The 12,184-nt window shown below is 40.1% G+C and overlaps 1 protein-coding gene across 2 annotated transcripts in view; it reads right to left on the bottom strand.

The window, feature by feature from the left end:
* The window catches only part of sh2d3cb (SH2 domain containing 3Cb), a 31,901-nt gene extending 19,927 nt beyond the window's left edge, over window positions 1-11,974 (bottom strand). For both annotated transcript variants that reach the window (XM_080532339.1, XM_080532338.1), the window contains exons 1-5: window positions 11,921-11,974; window positions 4,622-4,661; window positions 2,742-2,870; window positions 1,382-1,800; window positions 160-272 (exon numbers count right to left, since the gene is read on the bottom strand). In XM_080532339.1, the coding sequence (XP_080388465.1) occupies window positions 160-272; window positions 1,382-1,800; window positions 2,742-2,870; window positions 4,622-4,661; window positions 11,921-11,931 (712 nt within the window). In that variant the 5' untranslated portion in view covers window positions 11,932-11,974. The remainder of the gene's footprint in view (window positions 1-159; window positions 273-1,381; window positions 1,801-2,741; window positions 2,871-4,621; window positions 4,662-11,920) is intronic.
* Between the last annotated feature and the right edge of the window lie 210 nt (window positions 11,975-12,184).

Consider the following 12,184-nt stretch of genomic DNA (forward strand, 5'->3'; position numbering starts at 1 on the left):
GTTGATTTTGGCAACATCTCAACATTCGGAATGTCACCTTGGCTAAAGATCTGTGCTGCAATATGATGGTGGGTGTTTTTTTTTTTTGTTTTGTTTTTAAAGGAGTGCTGATGATATTTGGCAAAACAATAAAATAGAACCATAGCTTGTCAAACTCACTGGTGTTGGGTGGTGGAGAGAGAGTGGATTCTCCAATTGATGACAAAGGTTGGATCTGATCCACGCTGAGGCCACCGCTCCTGGATGACTCCATGTGGTGATCAGTGGAAGGACTGCACACACACACACACACACACACACACACACACACACACACACACACACACACACACACACACACACACACACACCAGTCTTTTTTATCTGACTTAACAGGTTTATATTGACCAATTCCATTTGTTGGTTTAGACTAGGGAATCATGCATGTCAAAAAATAACCAAACTGCCCTTCTTAACTTTGATGGAGACCATCTGGACATGCCTGAAGGTTTCTGGAAGGTTTGTGGAGTCCATAATGTACCTTCTTGGTCACAATCAAATCCACAACGTTTGCGAAAACCCAACACTGCCTACCACCAAAAGAACCATATCCCAACAGTCAAGCCTGGTGGTGGGAATGTCATGATCTGGGGCTGCTTTTCCTCCTCTGGACCCGGCTGACTCCACATCATTACGGGAACCAAGATTTTTTTTTTGTATACCCGGAGATTTTTGAGCAGAACCAACAAGCTAAAGCTGGGCTGAAAATGGGTCTTTCAACAAGACAACAACCCAAAGCATTCAAACAAATCTACTAAAGAATGGCTCAGGATAAAGAAGATTTGTGTTTTGGATTGGTCAAGTCAAATTCTGACCTAAATCCAATTGAGATGCTGTGGCAGGACCTGAAGCGGGCAGTTTATGCCAGACACCCCTCAAACCTCACACAATTGGCTCACTTCTGTAAGAGGAGTGGGCAAAAATATCTCAAAACAGATGTCAGAGACTGATTAGTGGATATACGAGACCTTTACTCCAAGTTATTGCTGCTAATGGAGTTGCCACAAGCTATTGACTGAAGAGGTTAACTTATTTTTGCACCTGGACTAATTTCTTTATAATTTAGTTTTCCTACTACACGCATGATTCCCTCTAAACCAACATATGGAATTGGTAAATATAAACATGTTATGTCAGATAAAAAATACTGGTTCTGAATAAATAAAGATTTCATGGTAAAAACAAAAATAATCTGTAGTTGCACAATGGGTTCACATACTTTCAAGCATCACTGTTCATATTCAAACCAGATCTGTCGTCAAAAGCCTTCAAAGTATGACAATAAACAGTGCTAAAGTCACATGTTAGCCAAAAGAGAGGACCGTGAACAATCCAATCTCACCTCAATGGGCAGATCTTCTCTGTTCCATGTCCTGTCCGGCTTCTGACCAGTCCTCCTCTCTGACAGGAGGGAGAGCTCACCAGTCCTCTGTCAGAACTAGCCAGACAGAACACAGCCTGCAGGTGGCGCAGTGGCAGGGTACGCTTGATGGGACAATGGATCTGCGCTCCACTCTGCTGAGTCAAAGCTGTCCTGTTTCCCACATAGAAATGTACCAGTGCTGGGACAGATTCAAAGGCTTCCCCCTCCAGGGTGAACCTGACCCGGGTGTAAGCCTGGCTGGACTTGACCAGGACTTTGCTGATTAAGAAGTGTAGTGTGCTGTGGTTCCAGCGGCATGTGAGCACATAGTTTTGCTGGCTGGAGAGAGAGTCTCTGATGAGGAAATCCCCCTGATGCACCACAAGAGTCTCTGACACCTGCCAATCATAGACACAGCAGTGAAGGAGAGATATAAATAATATATTACTATATACAGTTGAAGTTGGATGTTTACATACACCGTAGCCAAATACATTTAAACTCAGTGTTTCACAATTCCTGACATTTAATTATAGTAAATATTCCCTGTCTTAGGTCAGTTAGGATCCTTACTTTATTTTAAGAATATGAAACGTCAGAATAATAGTAGAGAGAATGATTTATTTCAGCTTTTATTTCTTTCATCACATTCCCAGTGGGTCAGAAGTTTACATACACTTAGTTAATATTTGGTAGCATTGCCTTTAAATTGTTTAACATTGGGTCAAACGTTCTGGGTAACCTTCCACAAGCTTCACACAATACGTTTTAAATGTGAATTTAAGAATGTTGGCCCATTCCTCCTGACAGAACTGGTGTAACTGAGTCAGATTTGTTACATTTTTGTTTCATCAGACCAGAGGACATCATATCAAGCAAGGAGGCACTGAGTTTGAAGGTAAGCCTAAAATATATCCCCAGGTACAACTACAATTGACAAATATTATGTCAATTATCCTACCAGAAGCTTCTAAAGCCATGGCATCATTTTCTGGAATTTTCTAAGCTGTTTAAAAGCACAGTCAACTGTAAACGTCTGACCCACTGGAATTGCCATATAGTGAATTATAAGTGAAATAATTTGGGTCCTAATCGACTTGCCAAAACTATAGTTTGTTAACATGAAATATGTGGAGTGGTTAAAAAGTTTAAATGACTTCAACCAAAGTGTATGTAAACCTCTGACTTCAACTGTATATAATATTCTGATATTCATAAATCATACTATTTTTGAACAACATAAGATATGGCTAAAATAATACTTCAAATGAACTGCAAGTGTGTGTGTGTGTGTGTGTGTGTGTGTGTGTGTGTATGTGTGTGTGTGTGTGTGTCTGACCTCCCAGGGTATCTGACCATGGTACCAGCCATGGCTCTGCAGGTTGCTGCTGCACAGTTTCAGCTCTTCCTCCAGCTCCTTATACAGTTTCTCAGATGGGGCATCCAAGCAGAACTTCTCTTTGGAGAACTTCAAAAAAGGCATAAGATGCGACGATAAAAGGTAGAGTCCAAACCAGAATAGAAGATGTGTCTAAATCAATATGCTCCTAGAGGAAACGGTTATCTTGAATCAGCACCCGAGAGTCGATACTGGTCACTTCTGTTAGCCTAGTCTGTTGTGAGATGGACTGTCTGACACAGGGAGGGTGGAGGGAAAGACTGGCATTCCGGCACTGGCCTCGCACTGACACCCGAGTGCAGTCTTGAGCAGGTTGTCAGGGTAACATCATTGTGCAACTCAGCCATCAGTCAGCTAAGCTCTGTTACCTCTTTACACAAATTCCCCCAGATACAGTATATCAAGTAACCTCCAGTCACCAGTTCAATAACTGTTCTGGGAATTCTCTAAGTAGACTGACCCATTGCTCCTAACTACTGTTCCCAGTGCTTCATCTATGTGACAAGTTGTTTTTATCAGCCCCCCCACTCACACACCCCCCCCCCCCCCCCCACCTCTATTTAGTGGTCTGTCCCATGGGATCGTGAATCAGTACTGGCAGTGGTCCAATAACACTTAGATGAAACCTACTGTTCAGACCTAGGGAGAAAACTAATAGCTTTCATGCTATTACCATACCGTGTGTTGAGATTGAGGTACTGTAACTGTGTGTTTGTCAAGTTTGAGTTTGAGATTCAATTATATGTCAATCCCACTCTCCATCCACCTTTCTCAGGTCCTGATCTTGCTCTGTTGCCCAGGGTAACCCTGCTGGCTTGAAACTATTCTGGAGTAATGGGCTGAATTCCCGAACTCTTTTATGTCACCAATCCTAATTCAATTAGAGCTTGACCGCTCTGCACACAGGACCATCCCCAGTAGGGGTGTACCCAAATACAAATATGTTAATACGAATATCTTATTCGGCAAAGCACAAATAATGTGATGGAAACAGATACAGATTCTACCCGAAGTTGCTCGTTATTATTCGGGAAAAAAGCCATGATTGACATGTCTGTGCGTCAGCCATTATGTTTCTTCAAATTGATTCCTATCATTGTGGATGGCCACAAGATAAAAATGCCCATTCTGTTTGCAGCATAGGACTTTGATTTCAACTAGTCGTTTTATTCACTACACAGTGAAGATAGCTATACTATACCACACCGAGTCAGCGCAAAGCAGGCAGCGTGCTCGCAAGTAGTCATTCACATTTCGCTAGCAAACTGCAGTAATGTTAACACATCAAGAAATACCAACGCAGCATCATTATTCCCTTCAACTGAAAGATTTCTCTCTCTCTCCCTCTGTCTGTCTCTCTCTGTCTCTCTCTCTCTCTCTCTCTCCCTCTGTCTCTCTCTGTCTCTCTCTCTCTGTCTCTCTCTCTCTCCCTCTGTCTCTCCCTGTCTCTCTCTCTCTCTCTCTCTCTCTCTCTTTCTCCCTCTGTCTATCTCTCACTCTCTCTCTCTCTCTCTCTCTCTCTCTCTCTATATATATATATATATATATATATATATATATATATATAAGCAGATACTGATACAGATACTTTTGTTGTTGAACAGATACAGATAATGACGTCTCTATACACCTCTACTCCCCAGGGTTCTCCTGGTTTCAAATAAACACAGCTATAGAGGGGATTCCACAAATCAATAGACCCTAAAGAGGAGAACATTTTCTGTTTTTCAGCACCAACTAAGCAGCTCTTTAGCTCTATATTCACAGAGAGTTTCCCCCAGAACCCTTGCTGTCACTGAGAAGGAGGTAGACAGACTTACCTGCACGTATTCACCACTGCTATCCATGGGTTTCAACTGGCTAAAGAGAGGGAAAAGCATCAGAATTAATCTTTGACACAACATTCAGACGTATTCTTCTGTGTGTGTGTGTGTGTGTGTGTGTGTGTGTGTGTGTGTGTGTGTGTGTGTGTGTGTAAGTGTGTGCGTGTGCGTGTGCGTGTGCGTGTGTGCGTGTGTGTGTGTGTGTGTGTGTGTGTGTGTATGTACAGTGGGGGAAATAAGTCCATTTTTATTCAACATATTTCCATTGCAGCTATTCACATGAAATTTAGACCAGATATTGGTATTAAATATAAAACTACACAGCCGAACAAATTGTAACATTCCAATCCATAAAAATGCAATAAAGTGGAATGACACAAAAAAAGTGTTGAACACTGTAGGAAAAAACACTACACCAAACCAGCGTATGAGTTCTCCTATCTAAGCTAATTAGAATCAGCTGGGTTAGTGCATGTTGGTGGGTAAGTACTTCCACTCTTTGAAAAAGGTTTTCCCACCTCTGAATGCAGGTAAACAAAGCTTGTCACCAGGCTTTCCTGCAAGAAACCTGTCATGATGGTAGAGAAAAAGAGCTCTCCCAAGACCTTTGCAACAAGATTGTTGAGCAGAATAGTAATGGCACAGATTTCTCAACTCCTAAATGTTCCTATAAGAACCATTGGGGCCATTATCTGCAAGTGGAAAGAACATCACTTGACCATCAACCGGCCACACACAGGAGCTCCTCACAAGATGTCTGATCGGGCAGTCAGAAAGTTAGTCAGAACTTCAGAAGAGTAGCCCAAGAGCCACGGACCACTGGAGCAGCAACAATACGACGTGGCATGTTTGGAGGAGAAAATGGCTCTGCATATATTTGAATTTTCTTTATTAGGATTAAACCCCTTGAGATGCACCATCTCGTTTTCGAGGGGGTCCTAACATAAATGACAAACATTACATTACAACAGAAGCAGACAGGTAACAGTACAGTTTACAATACAACACACAGACAATAGACAACAAACAACAAAAAACACAAAAACACACACAAATAAAAATAATGAAAAACATTTCAACCACAAAACAGCTAGTAAACAGAGAGAGATTGGATCTAGAATACAAAGAATGAATACACATTATGTGATATAAGAAATTTCATAAAGGAATCAAGTAACGTAAGTAACAGCTTCAATGAAAACAAGAACATTGCAACTCAAAGTGGGAGGATAGGGCGTTTTTAAACCTACCTAAAGATGAAATTGATCTAATGTCTGGAGGCAGGTTATTCCAGTCTACTGGGCCTTTGAACATAAAAGCTATTTTCCCTACTGTTTTCTTTGCATGGGGGACAGAAAAGTAAAGCTGCGAGGAGTGCCTAAATTGATAATTTGAAATAAAAGGAACAAGATACTGTTTTAAATAATAAGGATAGTTTAAATAAATACATTTAAATATAATTTGAAGCCAGTGAATGTGTCGTCAAATATTTATGGATGGTAATTTGAGTGCTTGATACATTGTACAGTGGTGAGTATGAAAGGGACAGCCAAGGACAAATCTGCACACTTCTATTGTAAGCAGTGTTGAGAGGAGCCAGGTCAGATTTTGAAGCAGTTTGGTATACCACATCACAGTAGTCCAGAATTGGGAATATAAGTTGGGTTACCAGTTTTTTTCGGACACTGTGTGTAAAGCAGTTCCGAGAGCGATATAGGACACTGATTCCAAAGTTAACTTTACGTAACACATGCTCAATATGAAGTTTAAATGAAAAATTGGTGTCCAGCCATAGACCGAGATATTTAATATTGTCAACTTGATGAAGGGGAGTACCATCTTTACAGGTTATTACACAGGAGCCGGGTTTGGATTTTAATTTCTGTCTAGTACCAAAAACCATCATCTTGGACTTTGTTTTATTGAGCAGGAGTTTGTTTTGTGAGAGCCACTCTTGTAAGATGTTAAAATCAGGCTGAAGAGAGGCTTGAATTTGTGGTAGGTCAGATTTGGATGTGTAAATAACAGTGTCATCGGCATATAGTTGAATAGAGCAATTAGTGAGAATAGATGGTAAATAGTTAACATAAATAGAAAAAATAAGTGGTCCCAATGTTGAACCCTGGGGCACACCTCTTTGCTGGATAAGCATATCTGATCTGCTACCATGTACTACAACACATTGCTTTCTATTATGAAGATAAGAATTGAACCAAAGAATCACATTTTCAGACAGACCTATAGAATGTAGTTTATCTAGGAGCAGATAGTGATCAACCAAATCAAAAGCTTTCGTCAAATCAATAAAAATTGCACCTGTAAGTTCACCATTGTCTGCAGCAGAGAGCACGTCATTAGTAAATTTAAGTAGAGCCGTAGTAGTAGAATGATTACTCCTAAAGCCTGATTGGACTGGTGAAAGGATGCTATTTATACTAAGATAGTGTGAGAGTTGATTAAAAATTAGTTTTTCAAAGATTTTAGTAATACAGCAAATAATAGAAATGGGGCTATAATTATTACAATCGAGAACATCACCTCCTTTGTGGAGTGGGGTGATTCGTGCACATTTCCAGATAGCTGGCAGCTCGCTTGTAGATAGAGAAAGGTTGAACAAGTCCGAGAGTGGATACATAAGAACATTTGATGCTAGTTTAATAAACCTAACTTCTAGGCCATCAAGTCCAGCACCACTGTTCATATTCAGTTCATTAATGGAATTCAGAACATCAGTGGGTGAAATGTTTTTGTAAAAGAAAAAGAACTGCGGCAACATGGATCATTACTACTGTTTTACTACTATTACTACTTTTACTACTTTTACTACTACTTTTACTACTTTTACTACTATTACTACTACTACTACTACTACTATTACTACTATTACTGCGACACTTTAAATGAATGTGCAATAACACTATGTGCAATATGACAACCCTAGTCGTCTTACCTGTACAGTATAGTATAGTGGATAGTGTACATAGCCTTTATTTATGTAAACCAGCTCCTTTCCCTTCCTGTTTTTTTTTTTTTTTTTTTTTTCCTAGCACCAGGGGAGCCACCCCTCCCAAATTGCGTTGTTTGGTACCTGTACTATAGCAATGACAATAAAGACCATCCATTCATTCATTCATTCATTCATTCATTCATTCATTCATACTAGGGAAACTAGTAGATGGATAAGTGTCAGGTAGTAAAGAGGAACAGACAGAAGAGAAATGCTGATTGAATGCTTGGGCAATAGATAACGAGTCATGTAGCAGAGTATCTGCAACTCTTATTTGGCTAATAGCGTGTTTATCAGAAGTACTAATAATTGATTTGATTTTGTTCCAGAATTGTTTCGGATTCTTAAAATCATGAGTGAGACAGTCTTTATAGTAGTTTGATTTTGCGTTGCGGGTTTTTGTCTTACTCTTATTTCTCAGCTGCCTGTAGACTTCCCAGTCAGACTGGTCCCTAGTCTGGCGGAATATTGACCAAGCTCTGTCCCTCTGTCTAAAGAGACTAATAAGTTCAGAGCTGATCCAGGGGAGATGTTTACCCTTGACCTTGACAGTTTTGAAGGGAGCATGTTTTTCCACAACAGCTAAGAATTCAGTATACAGAAAGTCCCAGGCATCTTGTACATCCGGTATTAACTGAAATCTGTCCCAGTTAATATCAATCAAATCATTATTAAATAAATCAAAATTCAATTTCTTATGTTGTCTGATTCTTATTAATTTCGGTGGCAGTTTGGTTAGTTTGATCTTCCACACACAGTAGACAATTGAGTGGTCACTGAAACAATCAGACAAAACACCAGCCCTTAGAAACCTATCAGGATGTGAAACCAGTATCCAGTCTAACAGAGATTGGGTTCTGGGGGTGATGCGAGTAGGCTCATTAATTAACTGAGCAACATTTAGACTACTAAGTAGCTTTTTTTCTTTGTCAGAGGTCTTATCCAGCCAATTTTTATTAAAATCACCCAATAGTACTATTTCATTTCTAGAAGAAATAGAATTGACAGTGGATATTAGGCAGTTAAAGGAGTCAGCAGGTGAAGAGGGAGGTCTATATATGCTACCAATAGTTACATGGTGGTACTAGTGGAATGCAAATGATCGAAGGGAAGATGAATGGAGCCATGTACCGGGAAATTCTTGAGAAGTATCTGTGGCCATCCACCAGGGTGATGAGGATGAGACACGGGTGGAGTTAGCGTGTTCAATACTTCTTTCCTGTGTCATTCCCCTTTATTGCACATCACTATATATTTTATGGATTGAAGGGTTACAATTACTTTAGCTGTGTCGTTTTATCAAGTTAATACCAATGTCTGGTCTAAATTGCATGTGGATAGCTGCAATGGTTGAATTACATTTTTTTTCATGTGTTGAATAATTATTTCCCCCACTTTGCTTTTATATTTGCTTTGAGTGGGTTTGAAGTGTTACATAAGTGTTACATAACATTTTAATAGGAGTTAAAAGCTGCAATACCTCCATGTTCTGTGTTAATATGACAACACCCAGCAGCTTCCTACTACAAGATACAACAACAGACGCTCACGGGAGACTTCAGGAATGTACAGCATGGAGCTTGTGAAAGTGTTGAGCATTTTTGGTAACCCCTGCGATTCCTCAGCATGGCGCATGCCGCATACTTCCATGAGTACTGTCAAGAGACCTGACCTCTTGTTCCCAAAAACTTGTACATCTCGTACACGCACAAGTTCAGCTGCTCCTGGTCCTCCCCCACATCCCATTCCTCACAGGCAACCAATTCCCACAGATTCTCTCTAGCTAAAGATACATTCACAAACAAACAAACACATGCACGTGCACGTGCACGCGCGCACACACACACACACACACACACACACACACACACACACACACACACACTGATGAGTGGGTGAAGAGCATGGATGACAGGAGACTAGTGGTGATGGGCGATGATGTTGGATTTCAGTGCTGCGTTTGATGTTATTGATCATTGTCTGCTGCTTGATAAACTTAAATGTTATGACTTTAAATCCACTGCTTTGTCCTGGATGGAGAGTTACCTGTCCAGGAGGAGACAGAGAGTGTTCTTCAATGGTAGCTACTCCAATAGTAAAGAGTTACAAGGGTTCCTCAGGGCAGTTGGACCTCTCCTATATTCTTTATTTACAAATGACATAAGTGTATTAGATAAAGCAAGAGTAGTTATGTATGCTGATGTCCACTATGTACAGAGCAGCATGAACATATCAAGAGCCAACTGATGTACTGAGCACTGAGCTCAGAACAGTGGCTGAGTGGGTTAGTAACAACTAACTAGCGCTGAATATCTCTTAAACTAAATGTATGGTGTTTGGGTCTAGACATATGCTGGTCACTAATCCTCAACTAAGCTGATCACTTGGTGGAAAGCCAGTAGTAGAACAAGTTAAAAAGACCAAGCTACTTGGCATTGCGCTGGATGCTAAACTTACATGGACTGAACATATTGATAATATTGCAACTAAAATGGATAAGAGCATTGCTGTAACAAGGAAGTGTTCTAAGTATGTAACATCAAACACTCTGAACCAAGTGATTTAAGCTTTAGTAAGACAGAAAACTCAAAATTGCTCAAAACAAAGCTGCTAGATTAGCTCTCCATTTGTTCAATGCAAACATTTTTGGAAATGCATAGAAATCTTGCATGGCTTCCTGTAGAAAATAGCTTACAATCCAGTCATCTGATCTTCTTCAGGAATGTCATAAATCATTTATTTTGTTATCATGATGCATGTATACAGGTTTACAATTGTCTGTATGTATATAATGTTGACAATTGTTCAAATATGATTTTTGTGTCGGACCCCAGGAAGACTAGCTAATGTCATGGCATTAGTTAATGGGGATGATAATAAACAAACAAACAAACACACACACACACACACACACACAGATTCCCCTCTACAACATAAAGATGACATTGGAAAATACACCAGAAGAGAGTAAAAGTACACTAACTGGCTAGAATAACCTGATGTCATATACTTATTTTTTTCTACATATCCAACAAACTCTTCTGCCAATTCACTGTGATCCAGGGACCCTCACTGTGTTTGGCACCCATATGACCAGCACAAATGTTGCACGGCCCACATCCAGAAACTGAAGACCCATCTCTTCAGGCTACACCTTAACTGCTCCTCCTGAGACATCTACTACCCCCCTGCACTGTCTCTCCAGAGGCACCTGCTTCCCCCCTTATACTGTCGCCCCCTCCCCCCATACTGTTTCTCCTAAGATTACTACTACCCCCATGTACTGTTTCTCCAGTGTTAATTTTTTTAATAAAAAGTAATAATAATATTCTTCTATCACGACGACTGCCATTGGCAGCTGGCCTGAACTAGATTACTTTTCCTGCTACGACTGGTGGATTGATGATTCACTTTCTTAATCAAATGTATTGATTGTAAGTCGCTTTGGAATAAGGCATTTGCTAAATGCCAAAAAATGTAAATGTAAAATGTAACATCCAGTGCTGTTCACGTACATGGTTATAACAGCTGTGTCTTGCTTGGCTATTGAGGGTGGAAAAATGTAGCAATACGTGAGAGCGATATAACAGTCTCATTTAGGTCAATAGGTCATGAGTTTAACCCTCAGAACTAGGTTCAGAGCTTTATAATAAAGACACAGGAGAACAAGAGAAAGAGATAGAAGTGGACAGGTCTCACTTGTATCTGTTTCAGCACCAATGGAAATGTCAGAGCACATGGTCAAAGTTCACTGGTAATCATTCACCCTAACTGTCACATCAGGACAGAAAGCACTGCTCCGCCTCAATAATAACATTGGTGAAATGTCCAAATTCCTTTAGCAATGTGTTACATAACACCCAGCTCCCAGACTCCCAAAAGACAAACAGCTACTACTAGAATGCATTCAACCCTGAGAGCTCAGGGTATGTTTCCTGTAAGACATTTCATACCAACTCAATATTCATTATTCATGAATATTCATGCTCCATAAAAATCGAAATATACTTCTGATGGGGATAACATGAAGCCATTTCCAGGGGAAAATGTTACACATGATAAATATCAAAATGTTACACATGATAACTATCAGAGCAGAGTGACCACAAGCAAGACCGTTTCAATGTTGTTACAATGTAGATATGACGTTGTGTCATGTGTTATGTAGACAGCAATAAACAAACCCATGCACTTGGCGATTCAACTTCTGATCATCGTAAACCATAAACTTTCACAACATCCATCATGAGCGTAGTTATCATTTCCAAAGCAATCATGTAGAACCTTACCTTAATCCCATTTATTTTGAACGACTCGAGAAGGAATTGAGCAGTATATTTCCCGAGTTTCGCTCAAGTCATTGCGCTGAACTGGACCGGACTGGACCGGACTAAGCGACTTCACCGTCCGGAGCAATAACCCCAATATAGATGGGCGGGACCTTTCGCATGACCGTCTTTGCTCGGATTTTACTTTTGCCATTGCAATGCTTTTTTTTCTTTAAAAAATATTTTCTTAAAATCGAATAACCCACCATTTATGTGCGAGACAAT

The sequence above is a fragment of the Nansenia antarctica genome (assembly GCF_963989245.1).
Source record: "Nansenia antarctica genome assembly, chromosome: 5".
Taxonomy (NCBI): domain Eukaryota; kingdom Metazoa; phylum Chordata; class Actinopteri; order Argentiniformes; family Microstomatidae; genus Nansenia; species Nansenia antarctica.